At 49.2% G+C, this 27,013-nt stretch overlaps 2 protein-coding genes across 8 annotated transcripts in view; both read right to left on the bottom strand.

The window, feature by feature from the left end:
• Positions 1-8,138, bottom strand: part of TEX264 (testis expressed 264, ER-phagy receptor) — a 30,981-nt gene extending 22,843 nt beyond the window's left edge. Inside the window, exons 1-3 of one of the 3 annotated variants that reach the window (XM_027038852.2) lie at positions 8,074-8,138; positions 7,062-7,137; positions 4,263-4,555 (exon numbers count right to left, since the gene is read on the bottom strand). In XM_027038852.2, coding sequence (XP_026894653.1) covers positions 4,263-4,520 — 258 coding nt within the window. In that variant the 5' untranslated portion in view covers positions 4,521-4,555; positions 7,062-7,137; positions 8,074-8,138. Of the gene's footprint in view, positions 1-4,262; positions 4,556-5,994; positions 6,134-7,061; positions 7,758-8,073 lie in introns of those variants that run through there. The other 2 variants (XM_053219299.1, XM_053219298.1) reach the window with 2 other exon arrangements.
• A 2,397-nt stretch (positions 8,139-10,535) lies between these two features.
• The window catches only part of RAD54L2 (RAD54 like 2), a 114,505-nt gene continuing 98,027 nt past the window's right edge, over positions 10,536-27,013 (bottom strand). For all 5 annotated transcript variants that reach the window (XM_027038844.2, XM_027038843.2, XM_027038842.2 and 2 more), the window contains 7 exons: positions 26,596-26,801; positions 26,018-26,190; positions 25,081-25,277; positions 21,853-22,052; positions 20,692-20,781; positions 18,379-18,471; positions 10,536-16,489 (listed from right to left, as the gene is read on the bottom strand). In XM_027038844.2, the coding sequence (XP_026894645.1) occupies positions 15,495-16,489; positions 18,379-18,471; positions 20,692-20,781; positions 21,853-22,052; positions 25,081-25,277; positions 26,018-26,190; positions 26,596-26,801 (1,954 nt within the window). In that variant the 3' untranslated portion in view covers positions 10,536-15,494. The remainder of the gene's footprint in view (positions 16,490-18,378; positions 18,472-20,691; positions 20,782-21,852; positions 22,053-25,080; positions 25,278-26,017; positions 26,191-26,595; positions 26,802-27,013) is intronic.

The following is a 27,013-nucleotide window of genomic DNA, read 5'->3' on the forward strand; positions in this document are numbered from 1 at the left end:
GAGCTTCAATACAGTCTAGTTTACTAAAGGCAGAACCCAAGCACCACCAGTTCCCATATCTGCCCCATGCCTAGGGCAAGCACCCTCTCCTAGGCCTCAGCCAGGTAAACTGAACTGGCTACCACGCCCCATTTGCCTCAGTCAGGCTCCCCACAAGGGCAGGCAGACAGGTTGCTTAAGGCCCAAACAGCAGTGGAGGCGGTAGCAGCAGAGGGTGGGGCAACAGGTGGAGGGCCAGGCTGGCACACAGGACAGATCCATGGGCATGGTGAGAGCAGCTGAGCCAGTACAGCCTATCCACAGGCCAGAGCTGGCCAGGATCAAGAGAGCCACCAGGGGTCTTCTTCCCAGCTCCTTCCCTCCCACCAACACCCAAGGCTCCCAGAGGGACCAGGCCAAGGAGGGGAGGCTAAAGTCATTGTCCAGATCCCCACACTGCACCTCAGAAGCAGGGCTGAGAGCAGAACAGTTCTGACCCTTCTCCAGCTTTACAAGGGCAGAATTGGATCTGTGTGTGTGTGTACGTGTGTGTTCACATGCTTGTGCACTGAGGGAAGGGAGCAGGCACAGATTGGTGACTGACTCTGGAACGCACCCCCTCCCTTGGTCCTTAGAAGAAGAAATGGCTGCACTCCAAGAATGTTGGGCCCTGGAGAGGGAAGGAACACCTATGAGTCACCGCCAGGGTCTGTCCACTTCCTGTCACATGCTCCCTCATTCCTTGTCCTACCTCTCCAAAGGCCCTCAGGGATAGAGAATGGAATCCTTTATCTTGCCCAACACTTCCCCAGACCCTGCAACTTCCTCCCATACAGAACTCCAGGATCTGGAGTTGACTGACATATATATGCTGACAAATCCAGGACACAAAGCTGATGAGATATATATGCTCAAACAGCATTTGACACAAAAAAGTCCACAGCAATTACCATGACCCCGCCTCAGTGGTGCCCTTTCCGGTGTCACTCCTGGGCCCACAGCCAAGTGAGGCCCCACCAGGCCTTTCTCAGAAACCAGCGTCCCCCTGCCCAGCTGAGGCCAGGAGCTGAGGCCTAGAAGGGGAGTGGCTAGAGAGCTGTCAGTCCACACATTATGGGGGAGGGCAGCAATGACAGCAGGTGGCCACCTCTCACCTGGTCCCTCCCTGTCCCACTCACAGAGCCTGAAATAGCCTCATTCCTCCCTACATTCACACAGAAGCAGGTTATGGCCCCCATTGTGCTCAGCCAGGAGAGGGAGAGGGTGTGGGGATGGGCCACACAACAGTGCAACCTAGATCCTGTCCCTTCCTTCTGTGAACCACAAATACACAGGGCCCCATGCTGGACACTGCTTAGGGAGGCAGCCGAGGGAGAAGGCTTGGGTTCTTAGTCTTCCCCAGGACTGGTTGGGGTTTCTCCCCCAGGCTCCCCTGATATACCCACACTGAGAGGTCCTGAGGGCTAGGCCCTTTGGTCCCCGAGGTGCCCCAGTGCCCAGCAGCATGGCATAGATCAAGTGTTCAAATACCGCTTAAAAAAAAAGCATGCGTGAACTGTGTGAGATCAATACAACTCTTGCTATATGATCCTCAGTCTCTTCCTCTATAACATAAGCACTGTGGAACCTGTGGCCTTAGGTCTTTAGAGACCAGATAGTCTGTGACAGTCATGAGCACTTGAAGTCTGAGGGTCCATGGTTCCCTGAAGCTTTTGTGAGAATCTCTTCTAGGCAGAAATATACTGCCCAACTCTAAGAGTAGGTGGAGACTAAGCATCCCTGAGCCATCCCAGGTGTCAGGGTATAACCTAGCTCTGAATGTGGACACAGTATCTTCTAGAGTGACCCAGGACTGAGAGGAACAGGATCAGAGGGGCCACTTTGACCTATATGTTTGTCCTCTGAGCCAGCCAGATGTCCATAGCCAGGCCAAGGTCTAGGCCTAGGTCATGAGAGCTCAGCCTAATGTCTCAGTGTACCTAATTAATATGAATATTTTGTCCACCCTTTTTGTTGTTGTTAAACAGCTACTGAGGGCCAGGTTGTAGGATGAATGCCTCACCTGTGTCACTTAATTTGATTCTTGCCAGACAACCTATGAAGCAGATATCTTAACACAGTTCTATAGATGAAGAAACAGAGGCCCAGAGAGATTATGTGACACGATCAAGATCCAAAGCATGACAGTGATGAGACAGAATCAGAACCCAGGGCTGCCAGCCTTGAGGCTATACTCTCAGGCTGTGGTCCCCCAAGACTGGCACCCAAGTCAGGCTGCACCCAGCCAACCCTGGACACCCAAGGCCACCCGACCTCAAGGACAATTGTATGGAGGACTGGGCTAGGAGGCCATGGGAAGAGCACTCCATTCCAGGGTTTTTCTATCTCACTCTTCCCTGGACCAGCCTCCAGCACTGACCTCAAGGTATACTCCTGCTTTGGCTCTTTCCCATCCTGGAATTAGCATTTCCAACCCAAGTGGCAACATGCTGCTTTAGGAACAGGACATGCTGATGAGGAAAGAGGCAACTGCAAGGACTCTCCTCCTTCCCACCACTGAGGCCTGCAGAGTCTCTAACTGGATCAGGTGAGGAAAGAGGGGCAGAGACCAGGGGAGGGCATATAAGAGGGGCAGGGACCTACATAACGGAGCCCTGCAAGGGTGGGGGTCGGGCATCTGGTCCAGGAGCTTCCTGAAGCCTAGCACCTGCCCCATGCCACTTAAGGTTCCAGTGCTCTAGACTCCCACTTAGTGCCATCTCCCAACCATGTGACCTCAAATCCTCATCATCTATTCATCCCTCAACCAGGCCATGTCACCTCTCACCTGGGCCCAGCCCAATCTCCTCAATGGCCTCCCTGTCTCATCTCCTCCTCTCCTCCACCTGCCATCCAGTTAGCTTCCTAAGTCACAGGGGGCAAACTGTGCTGTGCCTTGCCTCCCAACCTGCTCGTCTTCCCACTGCCTGGCCCAGTGAACCTTTCTACCACTTTCTTCACCCACACATGTCCACTGGCCACACTTTCCCTGTCATCCCATGTCTGTAAGCCTTTACTGCTGTACTTCCCTCAGTCAGGAGGCCCTTCGTGGCAGAGCAAAGTTCTACTCACGGGAGATGTCCCAGCTAAAGTCGACCTCCTCTCTAAGCCTCTTGGGCAGACTTGAGTACCCTCCCCAAATGCACAGCTCAAAGCTCTGTGGGCATCGAGTATAGTGGCTATTAGAAATTCATTTGCATGGGGCTGACTTGCCAAACACATGAAAGTTTTTGAGGAAAGGGCCAGGTCTGTTCATCTCCGGAGTGCAGACGTCATGCAGAACCTGGCACAGATAGTCAGTACACCCTTGTTTCGACTAAGTACTCCAGTGAGGCTTGGTCAGCAGACAGTGGGTAGGCTGTAGGCCTTGCCTACTTGAGCTCTTCAGACAAGGAAACCAGAGCTGGGGATTCCCAATGGCCTGTTTGCCAAGGCTCCAAGCTGAAGGCTGAAGAACTCTTGGCAGAGCTGCCAGCCCATGCAGCTGTGGGCAGTACCACCCCATGGCATGGCAGGAGGCCACATTGGTGAGCCCTGACTCACCACAGGCTGTAAGTACAGCCAGACGCCCACAGGGTGCCAGTGATGCTGGGCTCGTCTGTGAGCCCAGCAGCCTAGACATTCTGGGGAGCTCACCTGGTTCCACTTGCCCCCTCCTCTCCACCAGGCCCTCCTGCAACCAGGCAGCTTGACATCCAAAGAGATGCTATATGACTGAGGCAGGAGTCACCAAAATGGCTGAAGAGGTAGGATTCTAAGCCCCATGCCCAGGGCCTGCCCTCTCAAGCCCACAGGAGCTGCAGCCACAGCAGGAAAGCTAAAAGAGGGAAGGCACAGAAACAACAAGGTATGACCCCAAAGAGAGGCAGAATCTGAACAGCCTGGCCTTAGAGTACTGGCCTCAAATGGGGATGGAAGAGGGAGGGACAGCAAGAGGAGGCAGGGGACGAAAGCCTTGGCAGAAACTAGAGACACACAATGCTGTGGCCCCCTGCAGTCAGAAGTCCATGGGTAGCTATGGGTAGCTATGAGCCAAGAACCAGACCTGGGCAAATAGAAAGGAGCATATGGATGCCTGGCACAGGAGTCCAAGCTAAATCTGGAAGGAGCTTCAAGCTCAGAGAAGAGGTTGTCTGCAGGACCAGATCACAGATTTTCCCACCCCTTCCTCAGAAACTACAACCCCCCGGCCCCATGTCCATCCATGGGGCAGAACCGCAGCCAGGGAACAGGAGGCTCCTTACCATGTGGGGGTTGTCGTAGTAGACGGCGATGGAGCGGAGCTTGGGGGAGACACTGCAGCTCTCGGTGAAAAGCCTCCCAGTCTCGCTGTAGGGCCCCACGTGGAACTTGTACGCCACAGTGACATTGCGGATGGGGGGTGAGCCGGCACTCACCACCACCCCAGACAGCAGCCCTGAGTACCCAGCAAAGGCCAGCAGTGTCAGCAGCAGCAGCAGAGTCAGGCCCACAATCAGGCCTAGGAGAAGCAGGTCAGACATGGCTCTGTGCCCCCGACACTGTGCCCCCAAGACAGCTGCAAAAGAGACAGGAGGGAGAGGAGGCTGGTAGCCTGCTCTGACCAGTGTGCCCACCTTCCCGCCAGCCACTTATGGCCCAACCTCAGCCCTGCCTTGGGTGCTCTGACCCAGGAGGAGGAGGGACCAGGGTGTTTACACACAGAAGTGACCTAGAAGAGAGCTACAAAGGATGACTGAAGCCGCAAGCCTCTTTATTTCTTAATCACAATTGTTGAGGCTCTCAGAACAGCTCTGCCTGTCAGCTGGCAGCCTTGGTCACACCTGGGGAAACTGAGTCATAGAGGTGAACAGGAGTGAGTCAGCTATGGACATACTCCCAGCCTTGACCAGCCTCCCTCAAGATGGGCAAGAAAGCCAGCTTGCCTTTTCCCTACACTACTTCTTCCTTCCCACAGCAGAGCCACACTGCCTGCCCAGCTTCCCCAAGCCTCATGGACCACTATCAGAGGGAGGATGGGCAAGCGCCAGGGTCCAATCATTTATTAACAAATAGGGAAACCATAAGGAACAAAACCCCACGGGGAAAATGTACCACAGGAAGAGACTTTCATAGGGAACTCCCCTTTGTGAAGCACATCGGGCCCTCAGAATCTTGCTATCCAGCAAGCTCACCCATCCAGAACCAAGGAAAGATCGGATCAAATCAGCCAAAGCAGCCAGAACAAAGTCCAGCACTGTGCTTCCCAGACTTGAGCCAATGGTACTAACAAGATTCATCCCACTTTTCCAGCCCACAGATTAGAAACAAAGAGGAGGAAGACAAGTTTGTTAGAAATGGAAACACACCAGGGAGAACAATTACTTATCCCTGGCCCAAGCAGTTCATCCCATGGGGAAGGGGTGCCAACCTAGAGGGAGCCACAGCTGGGTCCACTTGCTGCCCTGTCCCTCTCCCCATCAGCATCTCCAGGTGTTTAGAATTAGTTTTTGTAGTTTTGATCTTGCCACCCCACCTTCTCTACTAGGTAGTTCGTGGAAAGGCATCCTGGGGTGAGGTGAGGGTGTCTTTTTTCCTTTTTGTGTTTATGTCGTTTATCTGACAATTGTCCCTCCTCCCCATTGGCCTTTCCTCATTCCTCCTTTTTGTATGCTACAAGTAATAAAGACACTCATTTCAAGGAAAACAACAACAACAACAAAGAAACAGAGAAGCTATCCAAAAGCAGGGCCAGGAACACAACATAGAGGTTGGTGTGTGAGCCATTCAAGGCAGACTGTCCAGCCCTCTATGTCCAGCCCTCTACGAAGCTGGGGGCCAGAAGCCCAACCCTCTTATACAAAGGGCTTGATTTGAATCCCCCAGGGGGGTGGAAAATCACAGCAGTTTAAAAAGGAAGGGAAACATGTTGCCCACTGGAGGAATATTCTCACTCCAAGTATTTAAAATTTTAAAGATTTGGGGCACCAGGATGACTAAGTAGGTTGAGTGTCTAACTCTTGATTTTGGCTTGAGTCATGATCCCGGGGTCTTGGGATCGAACCCCACATCAGGCTCCACTGAGTGTAGAGGCTGCTTGAGATTCTCTTTCTCTCTCACTCCCTCTGTCCCTCTGCCCCATTCGTGCACTCTCACTCTAAAATATAAATAAACAAAAATTTAAAAGATTTGGGAGGTGGAAATCAATGCTTCAGCCCTATGGGAAATTTAGCTCTATGGAATAATTTGTTCCCTGTGGGTTCTGGGTGTCAAAATTTTTTGCTGAAAAACGGTCTTTGGAGTCAACATACACATAGTGTTTGCCTTAACAAAGAGGCAAACTAAACTCCTAAACCTTTGATGTCATAGCATGGAGGTGCATCACACTGGTATTAGCCATCCCTGTTCCTGCGCCACAGTTGTGCTTTTTTTTGGATGCATTGGCCATCCTACTCATCTTGCCTCCAGTTAGTTTCATTCCTATTTTCCTTGGTGATGATGATGATGACGATAAATCTTTCACTTACTATAGTGTAGTACTAATCTATGGTACTTACTATATGCCAGGCACTATCCAAATGTTGAAACACAGCTACTTTATTAATCCTCAAAACAAGGTAGGTAAGGATCAGGAAGTTAAGAGACTTCCCCCAAGGTCACACAGGTACTAAATAGAACGACTTGGACCAAAATGCAGGCACTAGGAACTCAGGCAGTCTGACTCCAGGCTGCCATTTTCACTTTCTCCTCCCAAGTGACAGGATTTCCAGAAAGGCTCAAGCATTTAATCCATGTTGGGACATCTCTGAACCCAAGGCTCTCAGCTGGAAGCTCTCACTCAGCAGCTAGGTCTCAGTTGCCTTGAGAGTGACCATCCTTCACTTTGACCTACCCTCTAGGCTGCACATTCCCGGTCTACCTCAAAGGAACTTAGTTCCCACCTCCCTCTTCTTCTCACCTCCTAAAGTACTCAGAAGAGAGGGAAAATGCACCCCAGAGCTTAGGTCAGCACAGGAGGGAGGCAGGGCAAAGTGTATTTCCCCATACTCAAGAGAAAGGGCAGGAGAAGGGCCGAGGAAGCTCACCTGAAAAGCCAGGCTCACTTTTAGCAACTCATGGCATCCAGCGCCGCAGGGACCAAATGCTCCAAGTACTCCAGTGCTGGGGGCAGAGAGAAAATCACCACTGAGCTGGGCACCGTGCCCTGACTGTTCCCTTTTCGGGGAAAGCCCACTAGGGCCTCTACAGGAACTCCCTCCTCACCACAAGGCTGCACCTCTACCTCGTCCTCCTACCGCTTACGGAAATCAGAAGCCAAACTCGGCCTCATAATGTCAACTCTTCACTGGGGCTGTGCTTATGCCCCTGTTCTTGGAGAGTCCTCTTCCTGGAGGGTTCCAGCCTCTGTAACTGGCTTTGAAACAGCCCCTGTCGCTGACATCGGTTTCTCCTCGGGTCAGAGACCAGGGGTGGTCGTCTCTGACCCGAGCTGGCGAGGCTTCCTGAGGCTGCTCACTTGCGCCGCGGCAGTGGACCGGGCCCTTAAACTTCGGTGCCAGTGAGCGGCGAAAGACCCAGGCCTGCGCGGGACTGAGGTGCGCCGACTCCCACTCTGCGCTTCCAGCCCTGCTCACTCGCGCCTCGCTTATTTACCCAGCTGTTTTCTTTTCAGCCATGACCTCAAGGGGTCTCACACACCTCCGTAACTTAAAAGAGTATCTAAAGTTTGCAGCCACGGCTGAGGCGCGGCCTCCAGGGATAGGGGCGGAGCTAAAGTGCGGTTTTTGCCTCAGTTCCCCAACCCCCACCCTCCACCCCCGGCTCCAGCTCCTCTGGCTCGGGGCGTGCCTCGTGGCCGAAGCCGGGGCAACGCGGGGTGGTAGGCTGGTCCAAGGTCGCGTTCGGGCCCTTGGACCTAGCCGGGCCCTTGGACCCAGCTGTGGGCGAGACGAGATGCAAAGAGCGCCCTGGGTTGCGGGGGTCACGAAGGGGACGCGGGAACCCCTGAGGTCGCGCCCGGACAGACGGAGGCTCCAGGCCCTCAGCGCGCGTGAGGCCGCCCAGGCGGGGACGCCTCTCCTCCGGCCCAGCCCTCACCTCAGCGGCCGCCCGCCGCGGACGCCGATCCGCGCAGGCGGCTCCAGGCTAGGTCGCGGAGCCTGCGCGCGCCCGCCGCGCACGCTCGCTCCGCCCCCTCTCGCGGCGGGACGTGGCCGTGGCCGTGGGCGCGTGCGCGCGGTACCGGAGGGCGGAGGCCTGCCCCGCCCGGTCTTAGCATCGAGCGGCGCCCAGCCCCCGGAGCTGTCAGGGGCGGAGCCCACTGAGCACTTTCCTGCCTCCCACAAACTTACCCGGCCCCAGGTGTTGGGGTAAGTCAGCCTGGTGGCCCACAGTAGAGAGCCAGGCTGGGTCCAAGGAAGCCCGCACCAGAGTGAAGCGTTTGAAGAGGCTTGGGAAGTTCAGCACAGCAGTATCAGCCTATGGCATTTATTTGTAGTACCCTTCGTCCTGCCACTTCCTCTCATTGTAGCTTCCCGATGGACCTGGGAACCCAGCAAGTCAAGGCTACCTGCCCCCGTTTTACAACTGAGGAAACTGACGCCCAGCTTGGACTCAGGGAAGAAGCTAGTGGATCCAAACTCTGGAATAGCGCAAATATCAGTCATGCCTCCAACACTCCACCCCACCCCCAACCACAGGAGTGGTCATTCATCCACCCAACATTTACTAAGTAACACTCCTTGCCAGGACAGTTCAAGGGGCTGGGGATACTGAAGAAACGGAACTAAGGCCCTACCCTCTTGGAGCTAAGCAGGAACCGCCCCCTTGCAGTCTCCTCCCCAGAGCCCTGGAAGTGCCTGGGGGAGGTTGGGCTGACCTTCTAGCTTAAGGTATTCTAGTGTAAACTCCTTGAACATAGGCTGAATCCTCAGCTCATATTTCTGAGGACCTACAAACTATACAAAGCACTCTTCTAGAGCCCTAAAGACAAAACTTTGCCCTCCTGAGAGGCCCAGTCTTGCAGTGGAAGGGGTAGGAGAGGGAACAACTATGCTCCTAAGCTTGGCTACATGACGGGCTACCTTGGTGCCTCTGACACAGAGGATTGATATTTGGGAGGGGAATCATCTTATTCTGGATTCCACTACTGCACTAGCAAAGGGCAGACTGAACACACGGAGGCACTCATAATCCTGGCTTCCTTTCCCACTACTTCACACTGTTCTAATCCCAGGCAGGAAAGAATGACCCTCATCCACAGGGCCAAGCCTATCCCCAGCCCTCTGGGCAAACACTGGTAGGAAGAGCAGCTGGCCCCTCACAGGCACTCAGGGCTGGGCTGGCAGAGTCATGGCAGTTTGATTTTGCTTATGAACATCAAACACATGATCAAAACCTTTAGGTGCTCCAGGCAAGTGGGCTATACACTTGGAAGCATTTCCTGTGAGATAAGGGCCAATTCATGGTTCAGAGACAAGACAGCTTCTGAACACAATGTTCACCTGGTCATTTTTCCTGTTTCTCAGAATCTGATGAGATTGTCCCAAGAAACCGTTGTCTGGAGCTGCTCTTTCCTCATCTTGTCCTCTCTGCTCACTTCCTTCAGGCTGGCTGGGGAATTCCAGATGCCCACGTCAGAGTTCAGGGTGTGCCTTAGGAGCTTCACCACCTCTGTTGTCAATGGAGAGTCTACCTGTGATAGAAGCTGTTGGCCACAAGTCCCCACTCCTCCCTTTCATCTCAGGCTGCTCCCAACAGAATAAGCCCAACCTTTGGTAGGGATCTCTGCAAGACCTCTGCTGGCCACCAGCTAAGGCAGCTAAGACGCAGTCCTCTTCCCTCTAGAAATAAGTGTAAGCAGACCTGTTCCACCTTATAGTACGAATCCTCTCATGAACCCAGACTTGGACTTTGTCTCCTCCTGCCTTTCTCTGTCCAAGAAACCCCCACAGAGCCACTTTAATTCTCCCTCTGCAAACTTCCAGAGACTCTTTCCATAGGGCTTCTCCCCTTACAGGGACCAAACTTGGAGACAAAGAGTGGACTGCCCTCACCTTCCCTTATGTCTCATATTCCAAAGCCCTGGACAGTTCTCTGTGAGGCAATGGTTAGATCCACTAACCCAGATGACAAATGGAGAAGGCATATGCAGTGTAAGACAGTCTGCATACCCTGCCACCAGTCATCTCCCATCCTCTGAAGGCACTGATGCTGCACCCAATCCCCAATCCCCCACAGTCTGGTTAGGGCTGCCCCAGCAGGACTTGCCATGATTGAGGATCATCAAGCTTTAAGCCACTCTGAGTCAGTTTCGATGTTTCATCTAGAGCCTGGAAATGCGGTCCTCTTCAGGTGAGCAAAGGCAGAAAAAGCCTAGTGAACCCCATTGCAACAAAGAGCCTACCAGCAGTCTGCCCTCTATTCCCACCTCTCTCCCCCACCCCACTCACATCAAGTACCATCCCAGTGCCCACTATACTCTAAGTTTATATTCCTTTCACCACCCAGTCAGCCAGCCAGCTGTTCAGACAATTCCTTGATCAAACAACACTGCCGTCTGGAGTTTAAATTTTATTTTACAAAAAGAGAAATAAAGAAAACTGATAGGCAGTTATACTGACTTACAATTGTTCTGTTTGCTTTTTTAAAAAAGTGACATGAAACACAAGTAAAAATAAATACGTCATAGAAACAGCCAGTTGCCCAGTCTCTGGGGCAGGAGCACCTGCCCTGCTGAGAGAGGAGGGAAGCCCATGATCACACCAGCAGCTGGAGCACCCAGACACAGATGCTCCTCAAAGCCAGGCGCAGCAGGTCCCAGGCCTCAGGGGGCGTCCTGAGGAAAGAAGACGGAAAACCAAAGCCAGGTGCCAGGTCCCTGGGGCCACTTCATATCTCCCCCTCCCCCCAACTCCTCCCGGCAGCAGTGTGGCCTTAGTGGTTATCCATTGCGACCCCCTCAACCCACCTGGACCCCCTTCCCCTGACCCTTCTGGAGAGGGTACAGGATAAAACCAGTCTTGGGCAGGCTGAGGGGGATTTTTCCCGTGAGTCCCCAGCCCACCCTGAGTAACACAACCAGATAACAGTTTACACCCATATGCACGAATGCACACTCTCTCGCGCGCACATGCATGCACACGTGTGCGCACACACGCACACACACTCTTTCACACACACACACACACACACACACACACACCCCTGGGCTGAGCTCTCTTTCAGAGAAGGGTCCTGGGTCAGGTCACAGTATGAGGTCCCCTCTTCTGAATATCATCCCAGTAGTGGTAACAGAGTACCCAAATCTCCCCAAGCCCTCTGCACTACAGACTCCACAGCCTGCCTGGCTACCTCTTCCCAATGCACTGGATTACTATATCCAACCAACCTGTGAGAGAGGAAAGGGGCAGACTCAGGTCCCTGAAGAATGAAGAAGTAAGTTGGCCACTGCCTGCTCGGGAAGTTCATCGTTAAGACTTGGTATTCATAAAAGGCCTAGGGCCAAGCTAGTGGCACAGAAGAGACATGAAGGGGTCACATCAGAACACATAGGGCAGAAGAGTCAGTAGGAGGGGACAGAGTCTGACGGTGGCTGATGGAAAGCGCAGCATTCTCAGGCCTTGAGGTGCAGATCTCCTGGGAACAAGTCAGAGGAGGGCCAGAAAGTCTCCTGGGGGTCTGTTGGGGGAAAGAGCTCTTATCTCAGAGTTTTGCTGGGGAAAGAATGATTGATCTGGGTGCACAGGAGGCCATGACTCAGAAGGGAGACTGGTCTTCTGAGGACTCACAGGGAACTGGAAAGCAGGAGGAAGGGGGTCATGGCCAAGAACACTAGGAATAAGGAATGTATAACCCCCAGACCTTCCCCATGGGGTGAGGACTCGGTTCCAGAGCAATGCCACAGCAATGCCAGGCTCAAACGGACTGAGACAGACAGCCTTGCTCTGCTGACAGCTTTGGGAGTGACCATCCCACCCAGACCACTAAAGTTTGGTTGTTTCAACCTATCAGCAAAACTTTACCCCAGTTAACTGCTTCACGCCCTAGAGAGGGCAATTTCATATTTAGTTGTGAATCACAAGTATATACAGAGATACCACATACTAATTCCTAGAGAAGAGAGTTCCAAGGACCAGAAAGAGTTCTCCTTAAGTCAGGAGGTGAAGAGATAGATGCTCAAAAAGCACAACTCGAGGGGTGTGAACTTGGCAGATATCCAATGATCTGATCCAACATGGTTCATTTACTTTCTTACTGAAATGGCTACTTTGTCTCTGGTTCCATTTTCATCCACAAAGATATTAAGAAAAGAAAATTGAACATCATTACAAATGGTAATCCTGAATCATTAAGTAGTACTATATTCCCTAGGCTGAGGATTCAGACTAAGCCAGATGGATCAAGCTTGAGAGGTCCTTGAAAACATCCTTTGGAAGACAATGGTGAGGGGAAAATGCTGAGAGGCCTGATCCACTGCACATCCCTCCCCACCCCCCACCCCCCCGCCACCCATTATCACCATCCTTCCGTCACTCAGGCCTAGATGGTGGTTGAAAGCCACCACCAAGTGTTTCTGATCAAAGAGGCTGTAAAACATGGTTCTTAGGCTCTGAGACATTTCCTGCTTCCCTCACACACATGCTCATATTTGATGTGCATGCACACTTGCCTACCAGCACACATAAAGAGATAGCAGAAAAGTGTTTTTTCAGATTAAAAAACAAAAAAACCCCAAACATGAAACTGGTAGCATTCTAATTTCCCATGATCCCACCCCATAGCCTTTATACAATATAAGCTGCACATATCAAAAAAAGGCTTCTCTAGCCAGGTCAGCTTCCCCAAACTATTGCCTCTTCTGACCTGAAGTAAGACCCAGCCCCTGGAATCAGTGGGTAGAGAGCAGGTATGTATTCCTCTCAGAATACCTATTCACTTCCTGGTACCTTCAAAGGCCCATCCTTCCAGTGACTGGTTTCAATTCTTTGCTGATAATTTCCAGATTCTCAGAGCCTGCTGCTGTGATTTCCTAGAGGTAAACACAGACATATTCCTCCTTCCCTAACACCACACACACACACACACACACACACACACACACACACACACACACACCCCTCTGGGATCCCAGTGCTCTGGGGGCCTTAGAGGCATCAGTGGTAGCCCAGATTGTGAGTGTGCTCTGCAAATCAGAGATCCAGGCTAGCTCGCTCCTACTGCACCAGCCTCAAATCTGAGAGCCCACTCCAACTGAGTCCCTTCACCATCATTCTTGGGATACCTCTGAAAGAGAAAGCACTGGTTGGAACTGCTATTTTAAAATTATTAAAATAATTTGCATAGCTAAATTGTAGATCTAAGGCTTCTATGAGTAGGAGAGCTAAGTGTCTGACGGGGTACCTATGAAAACAGAGAGAGAAAGCTCTTTAAGTTCCACTTTTGGTGCAACTGGACAGCACACAAACACACACACATGCATGCATGCACCCCCATTAGCCATCTCCTTGTCTCTTCTCTGGGGACAATACCCCAGAATGTGCTAAAGCCCTCTAACAATGGAAACAAACTTGTCAGAAGAGTTGCAGAAGCAACTACTACTAGGGGAGACTTGGCTAAGCTGCCTCCAAGGCTGGAAAGAGGCAGGTGCAGCAGCTGCCCAGTGGGGACCCATGAATAGGTGGCAAAACTCTAAAGCCAGACAGGTTTGTTCTTCACAAAGAACTGCCTAGCAAAGTCTCAGTAGCAGGGGGAAAAGAGCCAATAGGAAGACAGCCAGTGTTTATGCTTAAAGACTAGATACCCCCTCCTCTGCCACTGGCAACAAGAAAGAGGAGACCCAGAATGACTGATGTATTCTTTTAAGACAAAAGCCAGACTTAAGGCTCCTACAGAGGAAGGGCTGCTCTGTGTTCCTTCAAAGAGGATGGAGATAACAGACACCAGGCCACAATGATCATCTGTCAGGCTGGGGAGGCCAAGACATTTCCTAATAGGAAATCAGCAGTCTATTCTCTCAACCCAGCAGTCACCTATGCAGAGCTTCACTATTCAGCATAGAGAGCCTACCTTAAAGTCATCCCAGGAGGACACAGCTCCAAATTTGGGGTCACTGACTTCCCAATGGCAAACTCCATGATCCCAAGTTTCAATCTCTGTGGAATGAGTTTCACCTGCACTAACTATCCAGTCACAAGATTCACTGGTCTTCCTGAGAGGCCATTTCCCGAAAACATAGCTGTTTAGTGTAAACCTCGGTCAAGCCCAACTCTCTTTCCTTGGTCAATTCACCATCTACCTGGGACTTGTTTACCAGCAGCTATGGGATCTGGGAGATATTAACATTTCCCTTCCTATCTCCTACCCTCCTAAAATCTAACCGCCCCCCCCCCCCCAGGAAAAACAAGACACGTGGAAAGTCCAAATAATAAATAATTGCCCATAAGAAATAAATTAACATGGAGCTTTCTAGCGGGGAAGGAAAGGAAAGGCCACAAGGATAGGCAGGTTGGGGGCTCAGGTCCATCCTTGTGAAGAAGGTCTTTTCTGGCCACAACTGCATGACCTCTTGCTCACACAACACAGTGTTCCCCCCTGCTCCCAGCCTCTGCATACAATCTCACACCCTGTGAAGGGAAATCTGCTCAGAGACAGCCACTGGGGAAAGAGACAGAGATTGGTAATGCCCATTTTCTCTCATAATTTCCCCCAAATTCTAAAATAAATGTGGCTCTGAAAACCAGGGACTTGGATTAGCTGGGCCTTCTCTTCACCCAACCAGAAGGAAACTTGTGGGTTCCATGGCTCTTTTCCTGGGCTCATCACGATACTGATACTAATAGTTGCCATGAACCAACACGCTCTGATTTCCATTTTAAAAAAGATAAATTCATTTTTTAGTTTCCCGCTTAGTGCCTCCCACCCTCCCCTCCCACCTCCACCCCTGCTCTGTTACATACAAGTACAAGTACACACACACACACACACACACACACACACACACACACACACACACACACCTGGTCTGCTTCTCCCCCCCCCCACCCCCAGAAAGACTCCACTTCATATGAAATCTCATTCTGTTCTCCCTGCCCACCCTCCTTCACTTACCCTCCTTCCCTCCCCTCCCCTCTCCAGGCCAAGCTAAGTCACCCAGTAAGGCAGCTCTCTTGGGAGAGAATGTTCCCAAAGACAGAAATGGGATGTGAGCTTCTACGCTCAGATGGCAAGCAAGCAAGCACACAGCATAAGCAAGGCAGGCAGGAAGAGAGGCAGGCTGCCCTGCCCCTTCATTCCTGTTTTGGGTCCCTGATTTCCCGCTATTGCTGCTCTGTTGGATTATTTTGCCTCTTTTGTTACACAGCAACAGAGCCCTGCCACTACAGTCAACCACCTTTCTTTGCCCTCTTCCTTTCCCCTCCTGCCAAGTGCCCTATTCTCAGAAAGCCCAGATTGCTGCCTTTCAGCTTGGTGGGCAACCTGCTGGGGGGCCCCGAGTGAGGTGGAGAGGGGCTCCCCAGCTATTTCCCAGTGACCTCTATCACATCATCGTCCTTATCCTCATCATCATTGGAGCTGAAGCCCACCTCAGCAACCTCATGAGAGTCAAATGGAGGCACCTGGGACCGGAGGAGGCCGCCAGCAGGGTAGCCTGCATGTGGGGACATGTAGCCTGGGTAGACAGACATGCCCCGTGAAAGGTTGCTGGGTAAGACAGGGGAAGGAAAAGGCGCAAACATCCTCGGCTCGGACAGGAGTGGCTGTGAGAATGGGAGTGAATAGCTGGGTAGTATCCCTGGAACAGACGGGTTGAGCATGAAGGTGGGGTTGCTGGCAGTGACTGAGGTAGCCGTGGAGGAGGAACTGACGGGGCCTGCTGGCACCAGAGGGTCAGTAGTCACTGGAAACACCAGGCGGGCATCTGCCAGCAAATTGGACAGCTGGTAGTAGGAGGGGGTACTGCCCATAAACAAGGAGTTCTCCCCAGCCTGGGAGGTGAAGGGAGCGGTGAGGTTATGGTTTAAGGAGACGGGTGGCATGGCAAACCCGCCAGAAACTGGATACCCGTGTTCGTACGGCTGCACGGGGGCTGGCAGGTGGCCTTTCCTGGACCGCCGGCGGGCTGACTCTTGGGCAGCAGGTGGTGTGGCCATCTTTCGCTTATGGCCCCGTAAGTCCAACACTGGGTTCCTGTCACCACAGGGCTGGCCGGTCACCAAGAGGGAACTATTGAGGCAATGACCCCCATGTCGAGGCTCAGTCCCGAGAGCTGTCCCAGGAACAGCACTGCTGTCCACGAGTTGAGCCGGGGGGCCAGGCAGGGCGGCATTGGAGTTTGGGGAGCTCTGTTGGGATTCCCTGGCGGCAGCCACATCTGCATACTGCTGGAGCTCACTGATGATCTCCGGGCTGTCTGGAGAGACGGGCCTGGCCAGCCCCTCGGGGTCGGGGGCTTTGGGTGATGAGGCACTGTGTCTGCCGTTGCTTGTGGATTCGAGAGAAGGCCCCTGGGAACCTGGGGATAAAATGTAGGTAACTGAGAACCAGAATGGCCAGGGAGAGAAGGAGAGTATAGGAAAAATTCCATTAAAAAAAACCCTTGTCCTGTGGTCCCCCAAATTCAAAGAGTTTGATATCCAAACATCACCCAGTCAACTTTTCCCAGTCACAAAGAAAGAAATCTCTTGATCTAGGAAACAAGTCTATGATAAGACATATAACTTCTCTACACCCCAGGTCCGCAATCTGTGAAACTCGACCAAAGTGAATTCTAGGAGATAATGAATATGAAAAGCTAAGAGATCATTTCTGCAACAAGTTGGACTCTTCCAGGGGCAGAGACAGCCAGTGACCAAGATGGGAGGGAAAAGGAAAATGAAGTTTAAAAAAAGGTCCATCCTTGTTTAAAAATAAAACCCAATCCATGGCCATGAAAGACAACTGGGACAAGTGGGGATATAATCTAGATAGCAGGTACTATTATGGAGTTTTAAGCTTTTTAGTGTGATAATGGTGTTGTGGCTAGGAGGAGAATGTCCTTACTCTTAAGAGATGTGTGCTGAAGTACTTAAAGGTAAAATGACACAACATCTTCAGCACTATTTGCAAATAGTTCCAATAATAGGAAGGGAGAGAGAGACAGAAGAAAGTTTGAGAACAGTAACAGTCATTGGACCTAGATGCAGGGTACATGGGTGCTCACCGTGCTGTTCTTTCAACTTGTCTGGAGGTATGGAAATTTCCATAATAAAAGCTGGAAGCAAGAGCAGTCTAGTGCTCATACTCCACAGAGGAAGGATAGATGAGAGGCACTCCTGTAGAGGGGAACTTGGACAGAGTTCCTAACACTGTTAATGTGCCACATACACACTCTTTGACTTGGCAATCCCACTTCTAGGAATTCATCCTATAGACATACCCATATGACTATGAACCAGTACTGTAAGAGGGGAGTGAAACAATGTAAATGTCCAAGGACAGGGAACTCGGTAATGCGCTGTGTTATACCCATCTAACAGCATCCTGTGTACACCTTCAATAAGGCACATCTAAAGAAATGGTAAGGAACAAGTACTGAGATACACTAGTGAGTGAAAAAATAAACAGTATAGTATAGTAAGTTAGCATCTGTTTTAAAAATATAGAGGGGGAGCCTGGGTGGCTCAGCCAGTTGGGCGTCTGACTCTTGATGTCAGCTTAGGTCATGATCTCACGGTTTGTGGGTTTGTCAGACTCTGCGCTGACAGTGTGGAGGCTGCTTGGGATTTCTCTCTCTGCTCCTCCCTTGCTTGAGCTCGAGCTCTCCCTCTCTCTCAAAATAAATAAATAAAGTTTAAAATAATAAATAAAAAATAAAAATACAGAGATGGGATGCCTGGGTGGCTCAGTTGGTTAAGTGTCCAACTTCGGCTTAGGTCATGATCTCATGGTTTGTGGGTTCGAGCCCTGCGTTGGGCTCTGTGCTGAGAACTCAGAGCCTGGAGCCTGCTTTGGATTCTGTGTCTCCCTCTCTCTGTCTCTGCTCCTCTCCCACTCATGCTGTGTCTCTCTCTCTCTCTCAAAAATAAATATCAAAAAAAAATTTTTTTTAAATACAGAGAAAAGTTACATATGTATACTTAACACACACACACACACACACACACACACACACACACACACACACATTCCTGTACCAAGTATATGTATAATATATCTCTGAAGAAAGCAAATGAGAGTAACACCTTCAGAAAGGAGCAATAGATGGCTGGGAGTGTGGGGGGAGCAAAACTTACTTTTCACTTTACCCCTCTTAAACCTTTTGAATTGTGAACTATATACACGTTATTCAAAAAATTAATTAATTACAAACCAAAACAAACAAACAAATGCCATGCAGGTCAATAGAAAGTAGAAGCCTTATACCTGAGGCAGCCATCCGACCATCTTCTGGGACCTTCGGTTTGCCAGTTGCTCGGACAGCAAAGATCCGCCCATCACTGGTGCGAATGTATGTCCCTAACAAAAAACAGGAGGAAGGCTGCTAGAAGCAGATACACAATCAGCCAACCCTGGGAACCCCAGGCCTAGGCATCGTGGGCTGGGAAACCAGCTATAAAATTAGGTCTTATGCCCTTCCTTGAGATCCCCTGAAATGACAAGTGGACCAATTGAACTGTGGACCCAGTATTACTCATTTACTCCATAAGACTGTGTGACTATGAGGCATTGTTGTAGACACTGAAGAACGTTAAGACAGAAAAGGGACCTGTCTCACAGGGCTCAACCTCTAGAGAAAGAGACAATGATACCAGAAAATATCAGGAAAGATGAAATGCAATGGAGAAAATAAACAGGATGCTGTGAAAGAGAGTAAGTTGGCTGCCTTGGTTCTGGATGAAGTACTCTGGCAGGAGTCCTCTTAATCTGGGAAGAAGGAGCCTCGTTGCCTCAACACCTTCTTCTACCTTGATAGGAATAATTTAAGACCAGCATTCTGTTCCCATAGGGCACAACCCTACCTTCTCTGTTTTTTGATATCAATCTCCTGGAAGGTCAGGGCTGCCTCTGGGCTAGAGGTCAGCAAACTTTTTCTTAAAGGGCCAGCTGGTAAATATTTTTGCCTTTGTGGGCCAAAAGGTCTCTGTTACAACCACTCAACTCTGCTACTATAGATTGAAAACAGCTGGGCATGGCTGTGCTCCAAACATCTTCATTTAGGGACACTGAAATGTGACTTTCATATAATTTTTAGGTGTTACAAAACAGTATTCTTTTGATTTTTTTTTTTTAGCCAATTAAAAATGTAAAACCCATGCTTAGCTCACAGTTACAGAATCCAAGCAGGTTGGATTTGGCCCATAGGCCATAGTTTGCTGACCCATGCTTTAGGCTAGGAAGAGTCTGGTAAAGAGGCTGGGTATAATCTTCTCTGTGGGTCATGTACTTCATGGCATCTTTTCCCTGAGCCTAAAAGGTACTTTGACCCAACAGAAGCTAGGGCAAAATCTCCTTGCTAAATAGCCTCAGGGAGCCTCGTAGTAAAGGTTGATATGAATGATAGGTTCAGAATGCATTCTGACAATGTCCAGTCCAGACTTCTCATTCCAGTAATCTCATCTCCGTCTACAGTCTATAAGCAGGACAGAGGCAGTGGACTTTTTAAATTACCACACTCAAAATGTCTGTCATGCAACCCACAGATACTAATTTATCTACCCAATACATTTCCTAATTGAGACCTCCACCCCACTCTGAGCAAGTGGGTAAGACAACATAGCAACATACATGTTAGCTAATAACCCCATTCCACAGCTCTTTCCCTCCACTTTTGGTCTCCCTGTGTGCAGTGTAAGTGCCAGGCATTAAGCTGTTGTTTAACAAGGCATCCACTTCAAACGCATCTATCTCAAATAATCCAATTGCACCCGTATGACAGCTACTAACTAAACAAGTAGATAAGGAACCAGACTGTGCCTACCCATGAAGTTCCCCTTTTAGAAAGCCCAGAGTAACCCAGAAAATTGAACCCTGAGTGACCCTGCTTTTCCTTTCCCATTCCCTAATTCCTGCTCTTATGTTTTAAATTTACCAATAAAGAGTAACCCACAAAACTCTAACCACCCCAACTCCTGGATCCTAATAGAAACCCAGGCCTTCTTTCCCTGTTTCTCTACCCATAAACTCATTGTGTGGCCCTAGGGTGCTGTGCACCTACCAGGACCTGTGAGTCATAAACTTTGTTTTTTCAAAGTCCACTGATGGTTGCTGCTGAGGTGCATCATGCAATCACAGTAAGAACCACAGGGCCAGTCCAGTCACCACACTGGCTCTGGGAAATGTCTGTGGGGGCTTGCCATGATTAGTACACCACCAGGTCGTACCCAGGCACTTCTAGCTGATAGCATCACTATCAACACACTGTGATTGATACAAAACATGGTGTCTATTCAAACTCAACTCAAGATTCTCCATAAAAACAAGGACAAAAATACAGGAATGGAGAGACCCTAACTCTCTTCTTTTAAGTCACTGACAGATCTCTTTTGGGCCCACCCCAACTCTGCTAAGCTCCTAGAAATGCTTCTTCTCATGCTTCCTCCACATGTAACATTCTTACATAGGACGATTCCTACCCTCCCTCTAGCTCAGGCCATATATATTTATATATTTATTCTGCTTCCCAGTCCCACACTCTGAACCAAAAGTAGAGGATGGGCCCTGTGGTCGGGCTCTTACCTTTCGTCCCACGGATGATGTGAATGCTCTCACCAGCATTAATTCTCGCCTGTACATCTGTGGAGCTGTTGAGTCCAGGAATAACAATATCTAGTGAAGATACAGACCTCAGATTTAGATTACCTGACTGAGAAGGGAAGAAGATGCAAAGTCCGTGTCTACCCCTGTTCCTCAATGGCTTCCCTAAAGCCTCTCAGTGGAGCAGAGGTCTGAACCAAGGGAGGAGAAGCAAGCAGGGCCTCCTCTCACAGTTGCCTAGCAAAGAATACTGTGAGAATGAGAACCTTTTAAAAAATCTGATCATCTTTCTGATCAATTTCCCTTGATTTAATTAAAAATTCATAGTTTTAGTTTGGAAAAAGTTCTAGTTCAAATGATTATTTCTATATTTGTTTGTTGTCCTCCTCTCTAAGCCGTCTGAATCCATCTGCTCCACATCACTTTAGGCTCCAAAAGTGGCCTCATCCTCTTCCTTGCTGGCATTACTCCACACCTAACTAAAGAATAAAACGTATGTTTGAGAATCAGCAGAAGTAGGATTATAAGGGGCTCGCTTTTTGTCTTTAGTCATTTCACAATTTTTTATAATGGACACATATTATTTTCATACTCAAAAATCTAAGGTATTTTTATTCAAATTTATGTACCATGAATATTTCTAGGTAATAAGATGAAAAACAGCTCTATGAAATGCTTTTCTTCCCAAAGAACCAACTGCAGAGAGAGACGGGCTGCCAGCCTCCTACCACTGGCCCACCATGCTCAATTCACATCAAACTCACAAAGAAAGAAGCAAGTGACATTCAGGTATTCTAATTAATTAGGGAAGTTGACAGTTTATACCCAGCTGACCCTACAGTCAGGCAGGACTCAACACATTCACACCTCTCAGACCAACTCTGTGTTCCCGTGAAATTTCCACAATCTCTACAGTGTCTATCCTACATATCACATTTAAGAAAACCCAGTTCCATGTTAGAATTCTTAAGATATTCCATTAGAATGCAAATTCCTCAAGATCAGGGACTATCTTCTTTATTTTTACCCACAGTGCCAGTGTAGTAAGGCCTAGAATATAAAAGGTGTTTAATAAATACCTCCTGAATGAACAAAGTTTAAAAGGGATAGGCAGCCCTGGAAGAGGACCTAGGAGTTCCCAACCTGTTGTGGTGACCACCTTCTGCACAAGGACCCCCGCACGCTGTAGGTAGTTGATCGGGAAGTTCATGGCTGGATTTGTGCTGGAGGCAGAGCTTACACTGCCTCCCAGTGGGACATGCCGGGGCATCATGGGGATGGGGGTGGACTGCACAGGACGAACACTGGCCACAGGCTTCTCATCACTCTTCAGTGTTGGCTGCCTGTGAGAGAAAGACAAACACACTAAGAGACTTTAGCCGAACAGCCCTTACCTTTCTGCAAAGGCTGCAGAGTTTCTCCAGATTCCCCCATTCTACAGTGCCCCCATTCTCAGCTGCTACTGAGAAGAACCAGAAAAACCTGCAGAGTATGGCCAATTCAAAAGGAGACTAGAAGCAGGACTGAGACAGAGTGGCAATGAGACATACAGCCTCTCAGAGTCAAAGAAGAATCAGATGTCAGCAGAATAATACCTTTTTGGAGATCTGAGGTGACATTTGCTCCTCTAGAATTTGGACTGTCTACATACATTAGGGATTAGTCCTTGGAGGGAAGTTAGGAAAAGGTAAAGATGCAATAAGGGAGAAGAAATTCTTCAGAACATAGTGCATGCCAAGTTGAAGGCAAAGGGGTGTAATTTTCCCCACTCACCCAGGAAAAGGCACGTAATGCCACATGTTCAGGTGATCTTGAGAGAGCACATGTTCAACATCAACCATCTTTATTCTCTGGAACCTCTAGTTTCAATAAGTAATGCAGACACCTTATTCCTCCACATTACACTTCATTGGGCTCCTCCTGGGGCCAATGTCCAAAGTACTCCTCTAGTCATGACCACTACAAAAGCAGCAGCAGCCAAAACGCTGTTCACAGAACCCGGGTCTCTGAATGGCACACAGCCATGGACAGCCTGAGCACCGCTGTGCATCTTATGCCAGCATGCCAAATGTTACCTGATGGTCAATGATGCACTCTTCATTCTTCACTTTCCTTTCAAATGAATGTTGGTACCTTGAGAAGACTACTCCTGATTTAAGATTTTTGAAATTAAAACCGTGTCTCTAAGCTTTCTGAAATTTGTGCCTTTGGTCTTCAGTCTTGGGGGGAAGACCTCCTTGGACTGGTATATTCTTTCTTACCTGACCGAAGAACATTGCTCTGAGGTTGCTACAGGCAATTTTGGGTAGCCCTCTGGGCCCTGTGGACTCCTGTATTCCTAGATAGGCCATAGAGCACAGTAAGCTCTATGTCTCATTTCCTATGCTCTATGTCTGAGTCTCATTTCCTCAGTCTGCCCAGGGTGGCTTTGCAGGAGCTAGCAGGGCTAGCAGCCCTGGTCAGATACCAGTGGGAGTCTTCCTAGAATTCAAAGTCAGATCAGGGTAAAAGTCAGGGTAACAGGAATCTAGCCTAAGCTCCCTACTCTGCAGGGGTTGAAGCAAGGAAATTGGGCAGAAAGCCCTCCTCACATATACCCAGACAGGAGGAAGAATCAACAGGATCATGGTATGGCTCATCAAGTGCTGTGAGAGGCTAGTGCCTCCCATAGAACCAGAGATGGGCCACAAAAGCCCACAGCCCAGCCCATTTGTCACATCTTCCCCCAACATGGCTTTTTTCTCACTGGGTTCAGGCTTACTCCATTCCTGTTGCTTCATGGGGAAGCCCAGAAAAGAGAAAAAAACAGGTGGAGGACAAGAAAGGAGAACATTCCCAGACAATAGTATCTTGGAAAATGACACAGAAATAAAGTCTGAAGGCTTTGAAAGAGAATAACATTTTTCTTGAAAGCATCTTGTACATAAAAAGTAGCAAATTTGGAGCACCTGGGTGGCTCACTCAGTTAGGCTTCTGACTTTGGCTCAGGTCACGATCTCACGGTTCATGAGTTCAAGCCCCGCCTCAGGCTCCGTGCTGACAGCTCAGAACCTAGAGCTGCTTTGGATTCTGTGTCTTCCTCTCCCTGCCCCTCCCCTGCTCATGCTCTGTCTCTCTCTCAAAAATAAACATTAAAAAAAAAAAAGAGTAGCAAATTTATTCACCAAAAATTAGTCTTAAGTAAAATTTACATGGTTTCATTTCCCTTAGAACCTCATTTGTCAAGTTTTTTTTTAACACGTAATCTTCATAGGAAAAAAGTTTTAGGGGCACCTGGGTGGCTCAGTCCGTTAAGCATCCGACTTCACCTCAGGTCATAATCTCAAGGTTCGTGAGTTCAAGCCCCGCGTTGGGCTCTGTGCTGACAGCTCAGAGCCTGGAGCCTGCTTCTTATTCTGTGTCTCCCTCTCTCTCTCTCTGCCCTTTCCCACTTGTGCTCTGTCTCTCAAAAATAAATAAAGGTAAAAAAACTTTTAAAAAAAGGATAATAAAACAAAAAATTTTTTTAATGCAAACCACTCAATCAGGCAGTCAATGTGGTAAGGCCTATGAAGTACTTTGCCTTAAAATGAAAAAAATTAAGCATAGATAATGTTTTGTAATTTCTTACAAAGAAGCTCTTTGCTTAGCAACTAGCTTCTATCATGTTCATACTTTGGAAGCTGTTCTCAAGAAAAAGATTTTTTTCTCAGAATTGTGGCACAGCCACACAATGAAAATCCCATTAAGAGCAGCAGAATTCCTTGACTGCAATCCAAGACCCGCAAAAGACCTGGCCTTCACCCTTGAACTTCACTGCTTAAGCAAGATCTAGGACCAAGGCGCTACAGATATGAAGGCAGCTGTGTGGGAGGGGTGGGCCTCTGTGTCTTGGGAAGCTGCACCTCTCCAGGAGTCTAGAAGGACTCTTCTGAGTCACAAAGCCAGTAGGTCACTCTTTCAGCCAGAGCCACTTAAAACACCAGGGCTGCTGAACTGCTTTGGGACCTCATCCAAGAGCAGAACCTGTCGGTTCACAACAGCCAGCAAGCAAGTTATAGGCTCTCCCTTTGTTTAAAACAGAACCAGTCAGGGCTCAACCTGGGTGGCTCAATTGGTTGAGCGACCAACTTCGGTTCAGGTCATGATCTCATGGTTTGTGAGTTCGAGCCCCGTGTCGGGCTCTGTGCTGACAGCTCAGATCCTGGAGCCTGCTTCTGATTCTGTGTCTCCCTCTCTCTCTGCCCCTCCCCCACTCATACTCTGTCTCTCTCTGTCTCAGAAATAAATAAACATAAAAAAAAATTTTTTTTAAATTTTTTAAAAACAGAACCAGTCAAAAGGTTTGGGCCTGGCCCAGCAGCAGGCCTTCCTCCCCTTTCAGTGACTCACCAGTTTCTCTGACTGAAAGCAGGGATGCTGGTCAGGTTCTGGTCGCTTGCAGGGTAATACTGCGCATACGATGGGCGGGTATAGGGGACGGATGTGCGCTTGTCTTCCTCATAGCTTTTCTTTGCTGCTTTTTTCTCAGCCTTGGTCAGCTTGTGATCCTTTCGGTTAAGGAGCAGTGACTCATGCTCAAAAGGCTCCTGGGGACACAGGAGGACATTGATTTAATTATCAGTCTGTGCCAACACAACTGATATACAATGAGGCTTACTCTGAAACTGAGAAAGGGCTGGCTATCTCCAGCACTCGCAAAGAGCCTGCTTACAGACACATAAGCAGGTTTGCTGTCTTTTTGTCAAGAGTATAACTCACAACTTTAACCCAGCCCCAACTTTAGATAGCCCAAATCTGCCTTCTATATCAAAAGGATGGGAGAGGGGCGCCTGGGTAGCTCAGTCCATTAAGCATCCAACTCTTAACCTCGGCTCAAGTCATGATCTCATGGTTTGTGAGATGGAGCCCCGCGTTGGGCTCCACACTGACTGTGTGGAGCCTGCTTGGGATTTTCTCTATCTCCCTCTCTCTCCTTGGCTCACACGGGTACAGCACGTATGCTCACTCTCTCTCTCTTCCAAAATAAATAAACACTTAAAAAATAAAAGGATGGGAGAGTTCAGAGAATTATTAGACTACATTTCTAGAACTTTACCCCTTCTTTCTGCTAGGAAAAACTCACACTGGACAAATTATTCCACATGGCTGAGCTGAGCACTGCTAGAATAAGACTGGGGTGGGAAACTTCACAGGGTAAGGAGAGAACCAGATGAGTTCAAGTCTTCTGTATGAAACAAAGCTTCAGATGAAGGAAAGTAGTTTGCCAGACAAGCTTCCCTGAGTGGAGACTGCTGTACTGGGAACTGCATGCATCCCAGGCTCTCACCTTGGTGATGAGGTGAGGGTACTTCAGACAGGCAAGTTGGAGTACTGGCTCCTTGATCCCCTTTATGTTCAAGGATGCTTGGGGAGCTGGCTCCTTCTCAACAAAGTGCAGTAGGTTCTCCACCTCCTTCCGGGTAAAGTTTAGCATTGGATTGAGATCATCCACCACCCGATCTAGAAGCGAGAAGACATGGAGAAAGTCAGTATGTGGCAGAGAAGACTGCAAAAGCACAGCTACAAAGGTTGGCAGACAAGAGAGGTTGTGGTTGGTATAACTGTCACTAATATCTAAACTACCTCAGTCCATCCCATATTTGAAAGTCAAAGACCAGGTCTGAGGCCCTGGTGAAATGGAAATATCATAAGAGAAACCTGTATACCTATACTCAGTTCTTATCATTAAACCTGCCCAGGACAAGTTGAGGTCAATCACCTCTTAAGCAATTATTTGAATCAGAATGAGATGGGAGGAACTGCTGACTTTCTGTGATTCAAAGCTTACCTGTGTTCCTACAACCTGGCCCTCCCCTCCCACCACTGATACAATAAGGATAATATTGTGCCTGAAAGATGCCCTACCTGACATGCCCTGCTTGGAAATTTGTCGGTCATAGATCTTCTTTTCAAGGGTGAAATCAGCCACAAGGCGATAGATGTGACAGGGCTTTTTCTGGCCATAACGGTATACCCGACACACTGCCTGGGCATCATGGCAAGGGTTCCAAGAAGCATCAAACACCACCACTCGGTTGGCACCGATCAGATTCACACCCAAGCATCCAGCCCTGTAAAACACAAGCCAACAGTCACAGAACCTTTCGTTTTAAAGACCGTTTTCAAACTGAAATTTGACTGTGACTGATAGCCCCATATCACCTCCTTTGTTCTAAGCATGACATACTGGAGGATTGTACTCTCCTGCTGATGAACAGTACATTGCTCAAGCACTGAAAAGTATGCCCTGGAAATCCAAAACAGAAGTGTTGACCAGTTTTGA

This window comes from Acinonyx jubatus, chromosome A2 (assembly GCF_027475565.1).
Source record: "Acinonyx jubatus isolate Ajub_Pintada_27869175 chromosome A2, VMU_Ajub_asm_v1.0, whole genome shotgun sequence".
Classification (NCBI taxonomy): Eukaryota; Metazoa; Chordata; class Mammalia; order Carnivora; family Felidae; genus Acinonyx; species Acinonyx jubatus.